This window comes from Microcaecilia unicolor, chromosome 12, assembly GCF_901765095.1.
Source record: "Microcaecilia unicolor chromosome 12, aMicUni1.1, whole genome shotgun sequence".
Classification (NCBI taxonomy): Eukaryota; Metazoa; Chordata; class Amphibia; order Gymnophiona; family Siphonopidae; genus Microcaecilia; species Microcaecilia unicolor.
The window spans coordinates 101,392,759-101,415,003 of NC_044042.1; the positions used below are offsets into that span (position 1 = coordinate 101,392,759).

A 22,245-nucleotide genomic window follows, 5' to 3' on the forward strand; every position below is an offset into this window, starting at 1 on the left:
AGGTATGGGAGGCAAGGGGGAAAGGGAGGAAGGCAGGAACAAGACTGGATATGTAATAATAGAACACGACAGTTGGAGGAGGGAGAATACATTGTAGACCCCTTGAAAGTCCCTATAAACATTTGCTTGCGCGCCATGGGTGAGGCTGGGCACCTGAGGCACCCGGTATTTGCAGAACCGCGTAGATCAATAAAAATAGAACAGAGCAATAGTTAAAGTTACACGTTTCGCCACATGGAACGTGGGTGGGATATCTACACCTGTCAAACGGGCAAAAATATTATCAGCCCTTCAGAGGCACAAAGCAGATATATGCTGCCTGCAGGAGACAAAACTAACAACACTGGAACATAGCAAACTAAAAAGACGATGGGTGGGAGAAGTTCACGCAGCATCCTCCAGGGACAGGAAAAGTGGCGTAGCAATATTAATCAGAAAGGGACTGGCTGCCAAATCCGAATTAATAGAGGCTGACAAGCAGGGTCGATATGTGGTAATACGGTTATGGCTACAGCAGAGAGAGTATTTGGTTTTAGGCTTATACGGCCCAAATACATATGATGCTAAGTTCTACACGAAGCTAATCCAGCTATGCCTCCCATACACAACTACACAGTTGATAGTACTAGGCGATTTTAACCTAGTGGCAGACCCCGCTAGGGACTGCTCAAATCCTAGAGGGGCACATAGAGGAGGGCCAAGAGCACATGCTTTGTCAGCTTTTCAACGCTCACTGTACCTGGTGGACACCTGGCGCAGCTTACACCCAGAAGAGCGTGATTACACACACCTATCTAGAGCCCACGGGACACTCTCAAGAATAGACTACATATTAGTGGCCCAAACGCTATTTCCCTGGGTGGTTAACGCGGAAATAGGCCCGGAAGAGGTATCGGACCACTCAATAGTGTGGATTGATATAGAGGCCCCAAATTTCTATCAACAACAAAGGGGTTAGCGATTTCCAGCATATTTGAGCCGAGACAGAGAATTTAAAGAATTTATACAAAAGAAATGGGAAGATTACGCTCTCTATAACAAAGAATATAAGGATAAACCTGGGATCTTCTGGGAGGCCGCAAAGGTGGTAATGCGGGGCAAAATAATCGCATTTGCCTATGCGAGAAGGAAGAAACACTCCATAGCGATCTTGAGGCTAGAGCATAGTCTAAAGAAAGCCAAGTCACAGCTTATCAAATACCCGTCCACTAAAGCAAAAAAGCAGGTACAAGCCATACAAATAACCTTAAATACCTTACTCCACGAGCGCAGTAGTAGAGCATTAGCTTGGCAAAAATTCAAACTGAATAGGTATGGCAATAGGACAGGGGCAATGTTGGCGAGGCTGGTAACGGCTTGGGGACCCCGTAGGACCCATAATTACCCTTAAAGATGACAAGGAATTGTACACAATAAAAGTGAAAAAATAGCAGAAATCCTGACCAACTACTTCGCTTCCCTTTACACAGCCTCCCAGGATCCAGAGGAGAGGCTATTCGAAATTTCTTGGATAGGGCAGATATACCAAAACTAACCAAGGCAGAGATAGAGGCTTTGGCAGCGCCACTAGATATCAAAGAGATACAGGCAGTAATTAAATCCCTACCAACAGGGTCTGCCCCGGGGACCGGACGGGGTATTCAGGGGAATTTTATAAAATGCTGCCTAGCTCATCTTACCTTCCACTATGCGAGTATTAGACCAGGCTGTCGGTGAGGGGAGGTTCCCACTGCACGCAAACTCTGCCCTGATCACATTGATATTGAAACCGGGACGCCCAGAGGACCAAGCGGGGTCCTATAGACCCATCTCCCTTTTAAATTTAGATCAAAAGATTTTGGCAAAGGTATTAGCTAACCGATTGGCTGAGATTTTACCAAGGTTAGTGGGGGAGGAACAAGTAGGATTCATTAGGTCCAGGCAGGCAGCAAAAAACGTACGCCGACTCCTGTTGGCAATGGCTACAGGCCAATTGACAGAGACCCCAACAAATCTTTATTCAATCGATGCAGAAAAAGCATTCGATCAGGTGGGGTGGAAATACCTCTTTACAGTCCTTCAATATATGGGGTTTAATGGCTGGTTTTACAGGGCAGTGCAGACGCTTTACACAGAACCCAGGGCCTCCATACTGGTGAATGGTATCAAAGCAAACCCATTCAAGATCCTAAGGGGGACAAGACAGGGCTGCCCGCTCTCCCCAGCGCTATTTATACTATCACTGGAGCCACTACTGAGAGCATTAAAGAATATGGATGGAGTACCAGGAGTGCAGGTAGTGGGGAAGGTAGTCAAAACATTCGCCTTTGCAGCGACTAATGGTAATCACACACAACCCATATAGAGCCTTGTCCAGGGCGCTGGAGATAATACAGAACTTTGGGCACCTCTCTGGCATTACTTTAAATGCACAGAAGTCCTTGGCTTTGGAGGTATACCCTGCGCAAAATAAACCAGATGCCTCAACATTTCTCTGACCTGGGCGGGAAACAAGATCAAATACTTAGGCACGTATTAATCAAGATCTATCGAGACTGTACCAAGAGAACATCACACCGTTGCTGGCTATCACGGAGTTTGACGCTTAGCCAGTGGGAAACCTACCTCTGTCACTTATGGGTCGCATCTCACTGTACAACATGATGATAGTGCGACAATGGCTGTATATTTTTCCCGACCCTACCACTATACCTACGCAGAGAAGATGAAAAATCATTGAACAAGAGGATACAGCGGTTCCTCTGGAGGGAAGGAACCACGCATAGCGATTCACACTTTGCAGATTCCACGCGATTTGGAGGACTCGGGCTATTGCGTATACGCCATCTCTCGCGTGGCCAGCGGCATGAGACATATCTCAGACTGGTACAGGACCCTCCTCAGAGTTCTCAGAGCTAGAAATCTCCTTAACGAATGGAGTGCGTTTTAGTAGCCTACTACATGGAAAAGGTGGGGAACACTTAGATGTTTTACAACGGTCGCATATACTTCCCACCGCAAAAGCGGTGTGGAAGTGGACTTGCAGATACCACCATTTTTCAAGCAACATCACTCCCTTCCTGTCCATATGTGGAAATCCATAATTCCCTCCAGGGGAACTACACCGTGCATTTCGGAGTTGGCAAAGCAAAGGCTTAGTATATATCTTACAGGTCCTAACGGAAGAGGGTCGGGTGAAATCCTTTAAAGATCTTCAAAGCCAGCATGCCTTACCAAATGGAGACTATTTCCATTATATACAGCTCCGCCATTACATAAACAGCCTGCCTAGGGAACACCTCACGGAGGATGTGCAAGAAGAACTTTCATCGGCTTATTCATTGCAGGCACAAACTAAAGTGCCAATGAAAATGCACCATAGGCATATAAGAGACATGATTATGGAAATAGACTATCAATCACTAGCCAAGGCATGGCGTTTGGATCTATCAATTGAGATAACACCACAAATACTCAAGGATTACATATATTCGATTCAGAGATCTTCAAAATTGCTAACCTATAGCGAAATGGAATACAAGTTTGCGTTACGAACACATATTCCACCAAGGAGGGCATTCCATATGGGGGTCTCCCCTGACGGGGCATGCCCCAAATGCGCAGCTCCTGGAGCACTCTTGGGCCATATGTTTTGGTCCTGCCCACCAATTCAACAATTTTGGAAAACACTGCAGCAAGCCATAACAGCAATGTGGGGGGCGACATGGCGGAGGGAAGCTAGACTGTTGTTTTGACAAGTTACAGCGATTAGACCCTATCCAGCAGGATTTAAGAGTTTTACACACAGAGCCACAGTAGTGGCAAAGAAAATTATCCTCCGAGAATGGATTACAAATAAAGCACCAACTTTACAACAGTGGCGTGGCTGCATGATGGACTTTATGAAATTTGAACGACGAATGGCAGAACTTCATCATGACTCCAGTTTTACAGAGAAAGATTTCTTCAGAATTTGACATCCATTCTGGCAGACAATACCTAAGGGGGGCAGGAATCGAATTCTCAACCTCTAATGACTGATGACAAGAGACTATGACAAAAGTTAATCTAAGCATCCTCCCGGGGTGGGGTAGATAGAGGGTTGGCTTTTTTGGGGGGGAGGGGGGGAAAAAGGGGGGGGGAAGGGGTTAGAAATAGGGGAGGAAATAGAAAGAGTTTGATTTGGTTAAGAGTTATTCAGTTTAACTTAGTAGGTGATGATAAGGTTAGACAAGGTGGCATGTTTCCTAGAAATCTTGCTGTTTAGCACAAAAGTAGAGGAGATCAGTAGTAGAATAAGCAATGTGTGAGTGTATACGTTGGTACAAAGTAACAATGCCCAAGTAACATGTAAATCACCTGTGAATATATGTAAAGGAATGATAACTTCCAATAAACAAATTTTGAAATAAAAATAAATTCTATCAGTACTCTGGGATGAATACCATCCAATCCAAGAGATTTGCTACTCTTCAGTTTATCAAATTGTGACATTACATCTTCCACGTTTATAGAGATTTTATTTAGTTTCTCTGACTTGTCAGCTTTGAATACTATTTCTGGCACCGGTATCTCTCACCAATCTTCCTTGGTGAAGACTAAAGCAAATAATTCATTTAATCTCTCTGCTATGGCTTTGTCTTCTCTGATTACCCCTTTTACCCCTCAGTCATCCAGTGGTACAATTGATTCTTTTGCTGGCTTCTTGCTTTTAATATACCTTAAAAAAAATTGTATTATGTGTTTTTGCCTCCAACACAATCTTTTTTTCAAAGTCTCTCTTTGCCTTCCTTATAAGCACTTTACACTTAACTTGCCATTCCTTATGCTATTCCTTATTATTTTCAGTCAGTTCCTTCTTCCATTTTCTGAAGGATTTTCTTTTAACTCGAATAGCTTCTTTCACCTCACTTTTTAACCATGCTGTTTGGTCTTCCTTCCTTCTTTTTTTAATGCACTGAACATATTAGACCAGGGCTTCCAGGATGGTATTTTTGAACAGAATCCACGCCTGATGTAAATTTTTGACCTTCGCAGCTGCTCCTCTAAGGTTTTTTCCCCCCTTCTTCTAATTTTATCATAGTCTCCTTTTTGAAAGTTAAATGCTAAATTATTGGATGTCCTGTGTGTACTTACTCCAGAGCCAATATCAAATCTGACCATATTATGATCACTGTTATCAAGCGACCCCAGCCGCATTACCTCCTGCACCAGATCATGTGCTCCACTACGGACTAGGTCTAGAATTTTTTCCTCCTCTTATTGGCTCCTGTATCAGCTGCTCCATAACGCCCTTGATTTTGTCAAGGAATTTTACCTCCCTAGCATGCCCTGATGTTACATTTACCCAGTCAATATTGGGGCAATTGAAAACACCATTATTGTGTTCCCCAGTTTGTTAGCCTCCCTAATTTCTGATAACATTCTACATCCATCTGTTCATCCTGGTGGACGGTAGTACCCTCCTATATCCTTTTCCCCTTTACATAAGGCATTTCAATCCATAGGGATTCCAAGATGTGTTTTGTGTCCTGAAGACTTTTCAATCTATTTAATTCAAGGCCCTCCATAACATACAATGCTATCCCTCCACCAATTCAATCCACCTTATCACTAGGATATAATTTGTACCCTAGTGTGACAGTATCCCACTGGTTATCCTCCTTCCATCAGGTCTCAAATATGCCCATTATATCTAATTGTTCTTTTAGTGCAATATATTCTAACTCTCCCATCTTTGGGCTTCTGGCATTCGCATATAGACATTCCAAACTATGTTTGTTGTTTACATTTGCTATTTACATCTTGTTCAGCAGCTGACAGTGATAATTTGCAATCTTTTGTCTGCTTTTTATTTAAAACACACCTGATCTACTGTGGTCTCTATTGCAACCTATCGGGATACCCTATGTTCCCTGTTTTTGTGATATCTTTGAAAGATACCTTCTTCCAAACCATGCTTTTTTGAACTGTCAGCCTTCCCCCAGGTTTTAGTTTAAAAGCTGCTCTATCTTCTTTTTAAATGCCGATGACAGCAGCCTGGTCCCACTCTGGTTAAGCCCATCATCCTGAACAGGCTCCCCCTTCCCCAGAATGTTGCCCAGTTCCTTACAAATCTATAACCCTCCTCACGGCACCTCATCTAAGCATTGAGACTCCAGAGCTGTGTCTGTCTCTTGGGCCATGCATATGGAATGGGGAGCACTTCTGAAAATGCTACCCTAGAGGTTCTGGATTTGAGCTTTCTACCCAAGAGCCTAAATTTGGCTATTCCACAGCCAATATAAACAAGGGAGTTGCGATTTTAGTCAGAAAAGGATTACAATGTAAGATAACTCATATCTAGAGATTGTTATGGAAAAAAATGTATTAAAGTTAACGCCAAATAGAATTTCATTTATTAGCGGCATATGGCTCCAAAACATATACGCATTTTTAAAAACACTACTACGAATAGGCCTGATGCACATTTCCACTCCATTATTAGTAGCCGGGGATTTTAAACAGGTGATTAACCCTCAGCTGATCTAGGCCAACTGGAGTACTGCGTTTGGGTGGGGAGGGTAACGGTCTGCCCTATTTATGTTCCTCATTGGCCCTAGCTGATTTGTGGCATCTTTTACAACCGAGTGTGACTGTACCCATCTATCTACAGCATATGAGACCCTCTCCTGCAAAGACTATCTTCCTGTTCTAGATAGTATTTCCCTTACTGGCACAAGCTGAAAGTGGCCCCCTAGAAGTATCCAATCACATGATTTGGACAGACCTTGCCTTAAAAAAATTTTAAACAGCTTAGGTCAATCCATTCATACTTTTTGAAAGGCATTGTGCTATTCTGGTTCAGCATTAGCCTATCAACTTGATTATTGTATCATATCTTGGTGTTTCAGTAAAATTACAAGCTACACTACAATTGTTACAAACCACAGCAGCCCACTTGATTTTTAAATCAAGTAGATTTGATCACTTTACCTTCAATGCACAAATTGCATTGGTTACCATTCAATGCTTGTATCTTTTTCAAATCTTCTTGTTTCATTTATAAGATTGTATATGGTTTCACTTCTGTTCGTACTGTTCAATTAGTTCATTTACTTTCTAATGTTAGAACCAAACAATGAACTAACTTCCTTCTTTTACAGGAACTCATTTCAAAAACATATTAGAGGGATCTTTTTCATATCAAGAAGCAACATTTTGGAATAATCTACCATTAGATATAAAACAACACTTATTTTTCTTTCTATAAATATTTTGTCTGTCAACTACTCGTTACACTTACTTTTAAATCTGTTAATATTATTCTGTATTTGTGTTTTACACTGCTTTTTTGGCCTCAAACCTTGTTAGGAATTAAGCAGGTTAAAAAAAGTCAAGATTAGATTAATGTACAGAAGGAAATGATGGCCCATATCACCAATACTTTGTCACCAGCTCAGGGGCAGCGTAGGTGGTTTTCAAGAGATTTCTTGTCAGTTTCTCACTTTGCACTTGGAGTTTTGTTTTCTGTTGCAAGTGGAAGAAAGCCCATGCAAGTCTGAGTACTGCTAATGAAAACCAAGCATGTGCGCAAGCCTGAGCAAAACTGAACATGAAAGCAAACGGCAGTGCCTGTTTTTCTATGCTTAAATATGAGCCTTTCAAAAAATTAAAGTGCAGCTTTTGAAAAGCTCATATTTAATAGTGCAGTACAGCGCCATGTGACTGCACTTCCAGGTTTGTCTGGGCACGCACACAAGAGCCACCCTTACCACAAACCCTTTGTACATATGCACCAGGCATAATCCTCCCCTTTCTTTTGGTTTATTAGTGCCAATTAACCATGTGTATCACTTACATAAGATTTCTTTTGAGCATTTCATCACTATTTGCATCCCTTTCTGCATTCTGGGCTTTGCATTATGCTATTTTGCTGTGCCCAGCTTTGAGCATCGGCCCTGTAGCTAACACTGCATATCTAGTAATACTTTGAAAATGATAAGCAGTAGTAGTAGTAGTAGTATGAGGGAAGTAGACTAGAGAATGACACGGGGACAAGTTCCCCACCAGCTCTGTTCTCATCCGCAGAAGCCTCAAACACGACTTTATATTTAAATCTTTTTATTAAAGTATAAAAAGGAACAATATGCTGTACAACTGTTATTGTTTTCTATTTGTAACTTAAACACAACTAGCAGCTATAATAACCCTCCCACCACCACCCTCTGCCCTTCCAGCCCCAACAATAGCTGACTTCTACTAGTCCAAGGAATCCTAATCCACCCTATTAAATTGCTCAGGGGTACAAAATACAACCCATTCTGTATGCCCTAGTGGAGAGAAATATGCCCTATGAAGCACTGTTATGTTTTTTTTAATCTGTGGATGAATAAATCATCAACAATCTCAGGATTCAGTCTAGTTCTCCTGGTTTCCCACAGTCCCTCTGCAATAGATGATGTCTTCTTCGAAGATGTGCCGATAGCAGAATGTACAGGATCCCCTGTGCAAATTTTGCTAGCCGTGGCCAGCACGTTTGCTTGTTTTTCCCAAAAAAATAAAAATATTGTCACCTGCATCAAACATAAATAACAGTCCAGTTCATTAAACAGACTTCAAAGTAGAAAGTGACATTGGGACAGTTTGTCTCCATCCTCGCGGCTGTCCTCCATCCCCACCCCAGCGTTTACTGCAGGTCCCCATCCCCGTATCATTCTCTACTGCAGACTACAGGTAGGCAATTTGGATGAATGATGCTGCCCTTAGTGCCCATTTGATATCTCCTGTGAGACCGAGTGCTGCAACCTTATCTCCAGTATAACATCACCTATACAGGTATTCATATAATCTGAGACCATTTACTTTTGCATATTTGGTACACATCAAACAATGAAACCTTTTAGCACAACCAAGGTGGTATATTACTAAGACATGCTGATATTTTTAAAGTATGAAAAGCTACTCCTGTCTTATTGCAGAGACTTTTGAAGACAGCGACCTACGAAGTCCCTAAAACTTCAATAGCTGTGGTATATTATTAAGACACCACAAATCATTTCTACAGCGCTACCAGTCATACGCAGCACTTCACAATTGAACATGAAGAAAAGACAGTCCCTGCTCAAAACAGCTTACAATCTAAATCAGAACAGGACAAACAAGGGATAAGGGTGGGACAGACAGATAGGACACATAGGGAAAGGGGAATATTGAAGAGAGGAAGGCAAGATAAAGGTTACGAGCAAGTGACAAGTTAGGAATTAAAAGCAGCATCATACAGGTGTTTTTGAAGTATGAAAAGCTACTCCTGTCTTATTGCAAAGACTTTTGAGGCGAGCTACCTACGAAGACACTAACTTCAAGACCGAACAGCATTTACGTACAATTTTGTTGTAGCATAGGGCTTTCCGGTTTCGCAAGTAAAAGTTAATTAGATCACTACGGAAGCGAAGCCCCGGGCCTGAGAAAGTCTCACTACAACCACGCAGGGCCCGAGCACCCACACCTTTCTACCCCCCTCATTCCCTACACAGAAACTGGGTTTGAGAGCTATCCAACCCGTTCGCCATCAGCTGCTTACTCTGGTTGCCACACTGTCCCAGCTGCAAGGTGATGATTTCCCGAGGCATTGTACAACCAGATTCTCCTCACACCCACTAACAACACCGGAAAGCTCACGACCCGCTCGAACTTAAGGCGCTCAATTTTTAACGCTCTTCAGAGGATGCGCATTCGCCACCTTTTAGCAACTCTGCGCAATTCCAGGCGTTCCAAGCCTCACTCCGACACCCAATACGGACCTTGGGGCTGTGATGACAGCAGAGGAAAGCAAAAAGCCACCCCCTACAGTCCGAGCTCTCTGATTGGCCGCGTGGTAACGGCCGGTCGGACTGACGTCACTCAAGTGTTTGAACGGCTGGGATCTGTTGCGCACGCGCATGGTCTAGATCTGGACTACAGTATTTTGTGCATTGTAGAAAACAGACATTACAGTGCGGTAGGTGAAAAAGATGAGCAGGATAGGGAGGATTGTGGTTTTTCTGGTGCTTTTTGTTTGTTTCTGGTAAATAACTCATAACCGGTAAGGGAGTGGTGGGGATGGTTGTTAAAACGTTTTGTTTTATATTGTTGCAACGCTTAATGGGGGAATACAGGGGGAGTTAATGGATTAGCTCGAGCTGGTGGCATTTTCTTCGTTTAAGTAACCGGAGACAATTGCATGAATCGCATTTTGTATGTTTTTAATGCGTTTTGTTTCCTTTGCGTTTCTTTCTGATTATAGTGACTTCACGACGCCACTGTGACGTCAGTGTTGACGGCTGAGTGACGCAGCACTCTGGATGCCCGTCTCGGAGGAGCAGCTGGAGGTGGAAGATGGAGCAGTCTAGGGAACGTGAGGAAGGCACTGGGGGAACCCGGGCTCGGCAACCGCCATCCTCATCGTGCCCCAGCGAGCGAGAGGAGCAGATGCGGCGCGTGAAGAGCTACTTGCTGGCGGCTCTGGGAGGCTGGGAACCGCTGCTGGGCTACGTTCAGTCGGTGCTGGTGTGGGAGAGGGCCGCTGCGCAGTGCCCTGCTTTTTGTGGCCCTCAACGCTGCCTTCTGGTGAGAGACGAGAGCTCTGGGCGGGGGTGGAGCCTTCAGAGTTGCCTTCAGAGGGAGATCTTTCGGACAATCCTGGTTTTGAACATAACATCCCAAAGCAGTGTGATATTTGTAGCTTTTGATTCAGCCCAAGTGCTGCAGGTGCCATAATGCATCAGAATGTTGTTGTCAAATCCAGGGTTGGCTTAAAATGACAGAGTTGGAGCTGGGTAAGTAGCTGTGGGAGAAGCTGACCTGGAGTCGCAGTATTGGAGCTGCTTCAGCCTAAAGTAGTAGATTACTCCTTTGGTATATTCCTTGTTTTCGCTTATAGTAGTGTTCCTTTCTTTTCTTATTTATTTTTGTTTTGATCAGAGTTATGTCTGACAATGGATTCACACCCCAGGCCCTCCACAGGACATTTTATTTCTCCTAGTCCTCTCCCCTTTTGGGAGCAAATTCTCTTTAGGAAAAGGATATTTCTTCAAGACCTTGGTGTAGAGGTCCCTCAAGCACTGAGACAGATATAGGGTACTCCAATTTTCTTTATTGTTCTTTAAAAATCTCTATACCGATCAGTCTGGCACACAGGTCTGGGCGGTGTACAGGCCAAGAAAATAATGCCATGATTAAATAGGAAAGACAAGAAATAGTACAAGAACCACAATCAGGTTTATACTTATAAATGTTACATGCTATATGCAGGCTGCTATTAAGAGACTGACCAAATTTTGGTTTTCGTTTTGGCACCAAAACCGGTTTGAAATCAGGGTTACATACATAAGTACATAAGTATTGCCATACAGGGAAAGACCAAAGGTCCATCAAGCCCAGCATCCTGTCTCCAACAGTGGCCAATCCAGGTCACAGATACCTGGCAAGATCCCAAAAAAGTACAAAACAGAAATAGTGGGTTCTCCCCAAGTCCATTTAAAAATGGTCTATGGACTTTTTCTTTAGGAAGCTGTCCAAGCCTTTTTTAAACTCCACTAAGCTAACCGCCTTTACCACATTCTCTGGCAACGAATTCCAGAGTTTAATTACACGTTGACTGAAGAAATATTTTCTCTGATTCGTTTTAAATTTACTACATTGAAGCTTCATCGCGTGCCCCCTAGTCCTAGTATTTTTGGAAAGTGTAAACAAACGCTTCACATCTACCCGTTCCACTCCACTCATTACCACTCCACTCATTATTTTATAGACCTCTATCATATCTCTCCTCAGCCACCTTTTCTTCAAGCTGAAAAGCCCTAGCCGCTTTAGCCTTTCCTCGTAGGGAAGGCATCCCATCCCCTTTATCATTTTTATCATCCTTCTCTGCACCTTTTCTAATTCCGCTATGGGGCTCATTTTCAAAGCACTTAGCCTTCCAAAGTTCCATAGAAACCTATGGAACTTTGGAAGGCTAAGTGCTTTGAAAATATGCCTCCATATCTTTTTGAGATACGGTGACCAGAATTGAACACAGTATTTGAGGTACGGTCGCACCATGGTGCGATGCAGTCATTATAACATCTTAATTTTTGTTTTCCATTCCTTTCCTAATAATACCTGACATTCTATTTGCTTTCTTAGCCGCTGCAGCACACTGAGCAGAAGGTTTCAACATATCATCCCTTTCTTGGTCGGTGACTCCTAACCTGGAACCTTGCACGATATAGCTATAATTCAGGTTCCTCTTTCCCACATGCATCACTTTGCACTTGCTCACATTAAACCTCATCTGCCATTTAGACGCCCAGTCTCGTAAGGTCCTCTTGTAATTTTTCACAAGCCTCCCGCGATTTAACAACTTTGAATAACTTTGTGTCATCAGCAAATTTAATAACCTCACTAGTTACTCCCATCTCTAGGTCATTTATAAATATGTTAAAAAACAGCGGGTCCCCAGCACAGACCCCTGTGGAACCCCACTAACTACCCTTCTCCATTGAGAATACTGACCATTTAACCCTACTGTGGTTTTCTGTCTTTTAACCAGTTTTAATCCACAATAGAACACTACCTCTTATCCCATGACTCTCCAATTTCCTCTGGAGTCTTTCAAGAGGTACTTTGTCAAACGCCTTCTGAAAATCCAGGTACACAGTATCAACCGGCTCTCCTTTATCCACATGTTTGTTCACCCCTTCAAAGAAATGTAATAAATTGTTGAGGCAAGATTTCCCTTCACTAAATCCATGTTGACTTTGGGGATCGTTTTCAACGCACTTAGACGTACAAAATTCCATAGGTTGCTATGAAACTTTGTAAGTCAAAGTGCTTTGAAAATATGCCTCTTTGTCTCATTAATCCATGCTTTTGAATATTCTCTGTAATTTTGTTCTTTATAATAGTCTCTACCATTTTGCCCAGCACCGACGTCAGACTCACCGGTCTATAATTTCCCAGATCTCCTCTGGAACCTTTTTTAAAAAATGGGCGTTACAGTGGCCACCCTCCAATCTCCCGGTACCACGCTTGATTTTAAGAATAAATTACATATCCTTCAGTCATGCTTTAGTTTCGTCCGAAAATGCAAGTGTGTTTTTGGCTGAACTCAAAACTCACAAACACTGTTCCTGCCCCCATCACCCCCACCCCGTCTCACTGGGCCGGCCCACAACCTGGAGGCCCAATGCCCTGGTGGTCCCCGGTTGCTCTTGTCCCTACTGATTCCAAAATGGCTGCTGAGACTGCTGCAAGAGGTCCTGGGAGGGGTGGTGAATTAATTCAGTGTAAATGTTTAGGTCTTTTTACCACCTCTCCAAATCTACATATACCAGTTACCCACAATTTGTAGAGATAAAAGACCGAGGCTGCCGCTTATGAGAAAAGTAATTATTTACTACCCCTTCCCAAATTAGCATGAACCAGCCATCCACAATTTGGGGGGACAAAAGAAACCAGGGCTACGTGCATATGAGAAAGTCAATTGTTTGTTTATTTTTATTTATTTATTTGTTGCATTTGAATCCCACATTATCCTACCTCTTTGCAGGCTCAATGTGGCTTACAATACATCATGAATAGTGGATACAAGAAGAGAGTAGACATTTGGTATTACAGAGGGTTTTAGGTTACATGATAATGATGATGCATATTAGTAATAAAACAAGAAAACATAAGACAGTTTTGGATACATGTGTAGGATTTCACATGTGTTGATCTTTGTGATATGTCTTGTTGAAGAGATGGGTCTTCAGTAGTTTGCGGAAGCTGGTTAGTTCATGGATTGTTTTTAGGTTGCGTGGCAGCGCGTTCCAGAATTGTGTGCTCATATAGGAAAAGGTTGATGCTTGCATTAGTTTGTATTTTAGACCTTTACAGTTGGGGAAATGAAGATTAAGAAATGTGCGAGATGATATTTTAGCGTTCCTGGGTGGTAGGTCTATCAGGTCTGACATGTAGGCTGGGGCATCGCCATGGATGATTTTGTGAACTAGGGTACACACCTTGAACACGATGCGTTCTTTGAGTGGGAGCCAGTGTAGCTTCTCACGTAGGGGTTTAGCACTTTCATATTTAGATTTTCCAAATATGAGTCTGACTGCTGTGTTCTGGGCTGTCTGGAGTTTTTTGAGTATTTGCTCTTTGCAGCCAGCGTAGAGTGCATTACAGTAGTCTAGATGACTGAGTACCAATGATTGTACCAGATTACGGAAGACGGTCCTTGGGAATAATGGTCTTACTCTTTTTAATTTCCACATTGAGTTGAACATTTTTTTGGTTGTGTTTTTCGCGTGACTTTCAAATGTTAGGTGCTGATCAATGGTAACTTCAAGAGCTTTTAGGGTGTCCGAAATTGGTAGGTTCAGTTTTGGTGTGTTGATGGTGGTATATTTGTTCATGTTGTGTTGAGAGGTGAGTATTAGGCATTGGGTTTTTTCTGCATTAAGTTTCAGCTAGAATGCATCTGCCCATGAATGCATGATATGTAGACTTTGGTTGATGTCGTTGGAAATTTACTTTGTCTTGTTTAAATGGGATGTAGATCGTTACATCATCAGAGTATATGTATGGGTTGAGGTTTTGGTTTGATAGTAGTTTGGCCAAGGGTATCATCATTAGGTTTAATAAGGTCGGTGAAAGGGGGGATCCCTGTGGAACTCCGCATTCAGGTGTCCATGTGACTGATGTAATCGAATTTGATGTCACTTGATATGAGCGTGTGGTTAGGAACCCCTTGAACCAATTGAGAACGTTGCCTCTGATACCGAAGTATTCGAGGATGTATAGTAGAATTCCATGATCAACCATGTCAAAGGCGCTAGACATGTCGAATTGTAGAAGTAGTATGTTCTTGCCGGTTGCAATCATTTGTTTGAATTTAGTCGTGAGCGTAACTAGAACTGTTTCAGTACTGTGGTTAGACCGAAATCCTGACTGGGAGTCGTGTAATATTGAGAACTTGTTTAAATAGTTTACTTAGCATTTACTTAGCAAATACAGATACAATTAATAGTTTCTCATGAGAGATCAGTACAGTTACATAAAAAGATGTTCACTGTGACTGCGCCTCTAAAATACTGTTCTGATCCGGCTGCTTATATCGTTTGTTTCAGACAATGATTTACATGACTTTTTCTGCAAATTATCCTTCTCATAGATTATGTGGTTCTCACCATCTGCTTTCCTTAACATATTAAACCACATTCCTCCTGTTATTCATACTAGTTTCTTTCCCAAGCCTGCTTGCCCGTAAGGGTATCATAAATAGATCATAAATTTCAGAGTCAATGCAGGCTCATCAGTCTCTGGCCTTTTGACCCTTTCCATAGTGCATGACTACTCATAATTCTACATCTCCCCCCTTGAAGGCCTTTGAGAGTAAGGGCTTCACTTGTGTTGAACCCCTGCTATAGTCCCATCTATCTCAGAGGGGAGCAATGAGTTCCTTTTCAAATGCATGTTGAGCTTAGGGAGATTAATGTCAAAACCTTTTTTTTTTTTGCAGGTATTGGGCTATGGATAACAGGACAAGGTGGTTATAGTGAACTATATATATGCATTGCCCCTCTTTAACTTTCCCCGGGCCTTATGTTACTTACAATGCCTCCCCATCTAAATAATCCTAGAGGAGGACAATAATGCAGAAAAAGAGATCACAAAAAAATTTAAGCATTATCTTCAACATTTTAAATCTCTGCGTTTAATATGTAGTCTTTTATATAGAACATATTCATGTCCTATAGGTTCTTTCTTACTTAAAGCAGATTCAATTAATTGTTACACTGAATTCCTAATGCATGGTATTACACAACTGCCAAGAAGTACAAATACAGCAATAACGATTATCAAAGTGAGAGCTTTCCATAGCATGGTGAACATTGTACAAATAATTAACATCAATAGTACATACAACAGTTTGTGATGTAAAAAGATAATTCAGTAAGAAAAACAAAATCTTTAGAAAAGTCCATAATATCTAAACGATTAGAAATCAGGGTATTCAAAGTCACTTAAAATTTCATTGACTTGATGAATAGACAATCTTGACATCAGAGAAATTCATAGTTCAGTGTAGGTTCTGATATTATGAAGCAGCTGTCTGTATACCGTTGGAAGGCTCACACAGTCAGGCATCACAGAAGACTTCCACTTAGTGCGTCTCACAGTTTCCAGCAAGTTAAATAGTCCATATAATAGTTGTCCAATTCATTAGTAACATTGTTCTCAAATTTCATTCTTTGCACAGTTCAAGGTGTATGTAGGATATAATAAAAATCAATGGCCATACTGGTCTGATCAAGAAAAGAATATACATGTCCCTGTTCAAACATTTCTACTTAGATTCAGTTTACACATGCTTATTTTCAGCTCTCATTACAAATAGACTTTCTCATTTGTTTAGATATTTCTATAACTTTTGAACATAAAATTTCCAAAATTGAATGGGAGAATGCTTATAAGTTCTGCACAGTTGTAGTAGTCCATAAAATTCAAGACCTAATTTTTAAATCTTTATCATTGGGCTATTACAAACAAGCTTCTTAAAAGCATTGTAAGTACATAAGTAATGCCATACTGGGAAAAGACCAAAGGCCCATCAAGCCCAGCATCCTGTCCCCGACAGCGGCCAATCCAGGTCAAGAGCACCTGGCAGCTTCCCAAATGTACAAACATTCTATACATGTTATTCCCGAAATTGTGGATTTTTCCCAAGTCCATTCAGTAGTGGTCTATGGACTTGTCCTTTAGGAAACTGTCCAAACCCTTTTTAAATTCTGCCAAGCTAACCGCCTTCACCACGTTCTCCGGCAACGAATTCCAGAGAGTAATTACGCATTGGGTGAAGAAACATTTTCTCCTATTTGTTTTAAATGTACTACACTGTAGTTTCATCGCATACCCCCTAGTCCTACTATTTTTGAAAAGCGTGAACAGACGCTTCACATCCACCCGTTCCACTCCACTCATTAGATAGGCACAGTACATTTATGGAAAATAAATTAGGGAAAAATTAAAAATTGCATCAGTATCCAATTATTAACAGTAGAAATTAGGGAAAATAAAGTTCTATATTTGTAGTAAGAAAACTAATTCATAGCTTGCATAACAAAGAAGATTAGGGCATCAAGTAGTTAGGTGCACAATTTTTCCATTTATAGTAAACAAAGGTAATAAAAAATACAGAAAAAAGGAAGAAAATAGTTTAACGTAACAGCTGTTTACAATTACCAACAAAAATTGTATATATGTTATTTTGAAGCATCCCTCTTGTTTCTGAAATATATGGTGAAAGAGCCATTTAAACAAATTGGGGCAAACTAGGCAGTCATCTAGAAAGGTTCTGTCCTTATTCTGGAGCAGTACAAAACATTTTTTAAAGGTACACAGAATATCTTAACTTCTTTATCTAAACATTCATCTAAATTCACTTTTTCTGTGGGGCAATTTCTCTGGAATCTCAGTTACCTGGGGTAAAGTGACACAGATATTAACAAACTAAACACATTAAGTAAAACAGGATACAAATGTTACCTTACATTATTAGCAAAACAAAAGTTTCAGCAGGACTGTTGTAAATCCTGTGTTGATGAATCTCACTTGCAAGGTACAGTTGATTGCTCATGGATGCTAGGGAAGAATAAAATGCAAACACATGGGAACAATAAAACTGCATCACAAATTTGAAATTCTATCAGAAATACAAGAATTTAAACGTGTGCAACATATAGACAGAGCAGAAAAATACAGGCAAGAGCCACTTAGTAAATCTCATAGTTATGTAAAAGCTATCCTTCTATAAAACCTACTAAATTGGATCAGAAAAGTTTATAACAAGCTTTGAACCCAATCCAATAAAGTTGAACTATTTGCATGACTGTGCTCATAATTTTGCAGTGGCGGTGCTGATTTCATTTTTGGCCAAAACAACTGAATTTCAGCTGCTGATGGTTTCGGTCGCCCTCTAGCTGGTCTCAGATAGTCCCATCAAATGCTAAAGTGAAAAAAATGAGTTTTTGGAAACCAAAACCTTTTTATTGAATATTTATAAAAGTTATATAAAATATAACCAAATAATTATGTAGTACAGTTCCATAATAAGTAAGCATCAAGGGCCTCTTAACCAACCCACGCTAGTAATTCCTGGAACGGCAATGCCAACAAATCCCATTCACTTTCATGGGCTTTGTTGGCATTGCTGCACAAGAATCACTTGCTTCATTTAGTAAAAGAGTAAGGGCCCTGTTTACAAGGCGCGCTGAAAATTAGCATGTGATAACCATATAGATGCCCATAATATGCCTATGGGTGTCTACACAGCACATGCTAATAACGCTAGCACGCCTTGGTAAACAGGCCCTACGTATTTACCAATGGCACATCATCATCAATATCCAAATAAAATATATTTTTATACATATTGATGTTATTGTTCAAATTTATTTACAAAACAAATGGAAGGTTCCCAGACCTTTTTTGTGTTTATTTTTGCAGTTAGATTTCCCAGCCAGATGTGTTTCATAAGGATAAATTATACATAAAGAAGTCACCAAAAGTGGACAAATAGGAATTATAGTTTTAATACAATCCCATACAGCTGACCCGAAGGAATGCACGTTATGTGATCCGTGTACCTATCTGAGAAGAGCTTGACCAGCAGCGATTAGAAGTGACTCTTGTTGTTTGACAGGTACCCTGTGAGCTTTATTTATTTATTTTATTGCATTTGTATCCCACATTTTCCCACCTATTTGCGGGCTCAGTGTGGCTTACAATACATTGTGAATGATGGAAATACAATGTGTTACAGTACAATTATGGGTTACATTATGAGGAGTTATGGGAAGACAAAGTCAAGTCAAAACAACATTTGGAGCGTAGAAACTATGGAATGTTACAATGGGGAAAAGATAGGGCGATAGAACAATAGCACGAAAACCTTAAGGTATAGCAATTTTATATATGGGTGGAGTATTCGGGGTAAGAGAATTAGAAGAAAGTGTATTGATGCATTTCTGTTAGTGTGTATGGACTTCATATGTTTTGATCCTTGCAATAGATTTTCTCAAAGAGATAAGTCTTTAGTCGTTTGCGGAAGTCGGTTAGTTCGTAGATCGTTTTCAGGTTGCGTGGTAGTGTGTACCAGAGTTGCGTGCTCATATAAGAGAAGGTTGATGCATACAGTACTTTGTATTTTATGCCTTTGCAGGTAGGGAAGTTATGTAAGCATTTATAGATGAATAACTCTTCTGGGCAAAGCTACCCAATGAGTAATTCCCAGGTTCCGTTTACAGGAATCTGGCTAAACCAACTTACTAGCTCTGACCAGGGGTTATATATTATAAAGGAACCTGGCTGTTCTGGACCTACACCAGAACTTTTCTTCTGTTAGAGAGAACTGGAATAAAAGTAAAGTCACTGCTGTGAAATATATTAATTTATTATATAGGTAAGAAAATAGAATAATACACCCTACACTACAGCTCAGCTGTACAAATGTAGCTCCCTTATGCTGATAAGCAACTGTAGAATGTATTGTCTAACTAAAACACTGATATCACTGGTTACTAGGTTATTACACAATCCTGATTAGTAATACTGACTAGGTCATGAAGTAATACAGTTAGCAGCACATCTTCCTGATCACAAAGTTCTGACTAACCCGCCTTTGCTGAGGTAAGAACCCACTAGCTAATCCCCGACTATAGGAAATAAATCCCCGTAATTTTCACCGAGCTGACTCTAGGTGGTCTCTCAGATGAAGTGGACACAGGTTTTTCCCTTTAGACTCCAGCTGTTTTCCACAGCGAGTCCCCGTCTTAGGAAACAGCACAGGCTCTCTGCAGCATACAGGATTACAGTCTCTCTGGCCAGTAGAGCTGAACCAACAGGTACTTTCTTCAGATGGTCAGTTCACAAGGTTGTGGACCACTTCAGGTCTTGCTGGTCTTCTTTTCAGCTACCCTTCTTCCAGTAGAACCAGACAAATTCTCCCTTGCTTCCTTCTCCTCTGGTACGGTAGTTGTTGCCTCTCCTGCACTGTGGGAGGCACTGGGCCACTGGACTGGCGAGGTTGGGTTGTACTCCCCCGGGGCTGTAGGGAAGGGCTTGCCATTCTGTTCTCCAGAGAAGTGAGGATGTGACTGCACAAACGCTGGGTGTAACCCCCGGACTATGATTCTTAGCTGTCTGTTTGGGTGTTGCTTCCGTGGATGGTGAGCGACACATATCAAAATCGCTTCGGCCTGCTTCAGAAGGTGTGAATAAGGTTCATTTTGAAGTCCTGCCAAGGGAACTTTACTCGGTCAGGCAGACCCTTCATGAAAAGATTTCTGAATTCACCAAATTCAAGATCCCTTGCATCTGGCGCGGTATCCCCCTGATAGAATGCTTGTTTTAAGCGAAAGGCCCATTCCCGTGGACTCTCATTGGGACCACAGCGCATAGTATAGGCCGCCCGTTTTGCTTCGATGTTATCTGAAAACAGACCGTAGCGCTTCTTTAAAGTTTGTTCCACGGCAGACAGGTCCTGGCTTATGTAAGAAAAAGTACAAGGTCTGCACAATTTCCTGCTGATTTCAAAGGTCTATTAGTCAGAGACCATAAGTTCTCCCATTTTATACATGGTAAAATGAGGAATCATTCGTATTTGAAATATTAGTATCAATATTAATATTAGTAGTAAGGGACAACAATTTTTGACCAAAGAAGTTTCTGAAAAATCTTATAGAAATCAAACAAAATAAAACATGGAAAAGAAAATAAGATGATACCTTTTTTATTGGACATAACTTAATACATTTCTTGATTAGCTTTCGAAGGTTGCCCTTCTTCGTCAGATCGGAAATAAGCAAATGTGCTAGCTGACAGTGTATATAAGTGAAAACATTCAAGCATTACTATGACAGTCTGACAGGGTGGGAGGATGGGGGTGGGTCGGAGGTATGCATGGGGACATCAAAGCATATCATTGATATTCTAACAGGATGGGTGTGGATAGTTGAGGGTGGGGTGATCAACAGAGACATACAGCTTTATGGTTTATAATGGGCTAGGAACCCCAGGTCCTTGTTAAGTCCTTTCTGTTGGGTGTTAAAATATTCAATCATTCTGACTTCAAAGGTCTTACGTTCTTGTATGGTTTTAAAGTTACCTTTCAGTATTCTCACTGTGAAATCACTGGTACAGTGTCCTGGTTCTGTGAAGTGCTGTCCCACCGGGGTGGGGGCCCTACTTGGCTGTATTGTTCATGTGATGTCTATGTAAATTGAATCTTGTCTTAAGCATCTGGCCTTTTTCTCCAATATAGCATCCTTGGTTACATTTTTTACACTGAATGATATATACCACATTGGAAGATGAGCAAGTGAAAGATCCCTTTATGTTGAATATCTTTCCTTTGTGGGTAACTGTGGGGTCCTGTGAAATATTTTGGCATAGTTTGCAACTGGATAAATTACAGGGACGTGTGCCCTTCTGTTCCTTTTCAGTCTGTGATGGAAGTTTACACGGCTACCACACTCCTCTACTTATGAAAAATCTTATAAAATTTCAACACCATCTTGCTCAGTGATAGTATTTGCAAGAGAACGTTTGGTAATTTGGGAATGTTTGTGGTAATAGTAGTAATAATTTTATGATAAATTAAGCTGTGACATGATTGAAAACAGTGATAGTATTGCATGTTAGGTAAATTATATTTAACCTTCAAATGATGCAATTATGACAGCATTCATAACATTATCAATAGAAATCAAACAAAATAAAACATGGAAAAGAAAATAAGATGATACCTTTTTTTTATTGGACATAACTTAATACATTTCTTGATTAGCTTTCGAAGGTTGCCCTTCTTCGTCAGATCGGAAATAAGCAAATGTGCTAGCTGACAGTGTATATAAGTGAAAACATTCAAGCATTACTATGACAGTCTGACAGGTGCAGACTGTCATAGTAATGCTTGAATGTTTTCACTTATATACACTGTCAGCTAGCACATTTGCTTATTTCCGATCTGACGAAGAAGGGCAACCTTCGAAAGCTAATCAAGAAATGTATTAAGTTAAGTCCAATAAAAAAGGTATCATCTTATTTTCTTTTCCATGTTTTATTTTGTTTGATTTCTATTGATAACCTTAAGAGTGGACTAACACGGCTACCACACTCCTCTACATAATATTAACATGTATGCCATATAGGCCAAAATTTTGGTTTAATAGTAATGGTTTGGATTATACCATAATGGAACATATCTTGTAGTATTAATAG

At 40.9% G+C, this 22,245-nt stretch overlaps 2 protein-coding genes across 2 annotated transcripts in view; one reads left to right on the forward strand and one right to left on the reverse strand.

The window, feature by feature from the left end:
* Positions 1-9,667, reverse strand: part of TUBG1 (tubulin gamma 1) — a 363,160-nt gene extending 353,493 nt beyond the window's left edge. Inside the window, exon 1 of the mRNA XM_030221259.1 lies at positions 9,542-9,667. Within this exon, the coding sequence (XP_030077119.1) occupies positions 9,542-9,590 (49 nt within the window). The 5' untranslated portion in view covers positions 9,591-9,667. The remainder of the gene's footprint in view (positions 1-9,541) is intronic.
* Positions 9,668-9,867: 200 nt separating this feature from the next.
* RETREG3 (reticulophagy regulator family member 3) overlaps positions 9,868-22,245 on the forward strand; it is a 169,574-nt gene continuing 157,196 nt past the window's right edge. The window contains 3 exon segments of the mRNA XM_030221275.1: positions 9,868-9,958; positions 10,244-10,518; positions 10,520-10,566. Coding sequence (XP_030077135.1) covers positions 10,336-10,518; positions 10,520-10,566 — 230 coding nt within the window. The 5' untranslated portion in view covers positions 9,868-9,958; positions 10,244-10,335.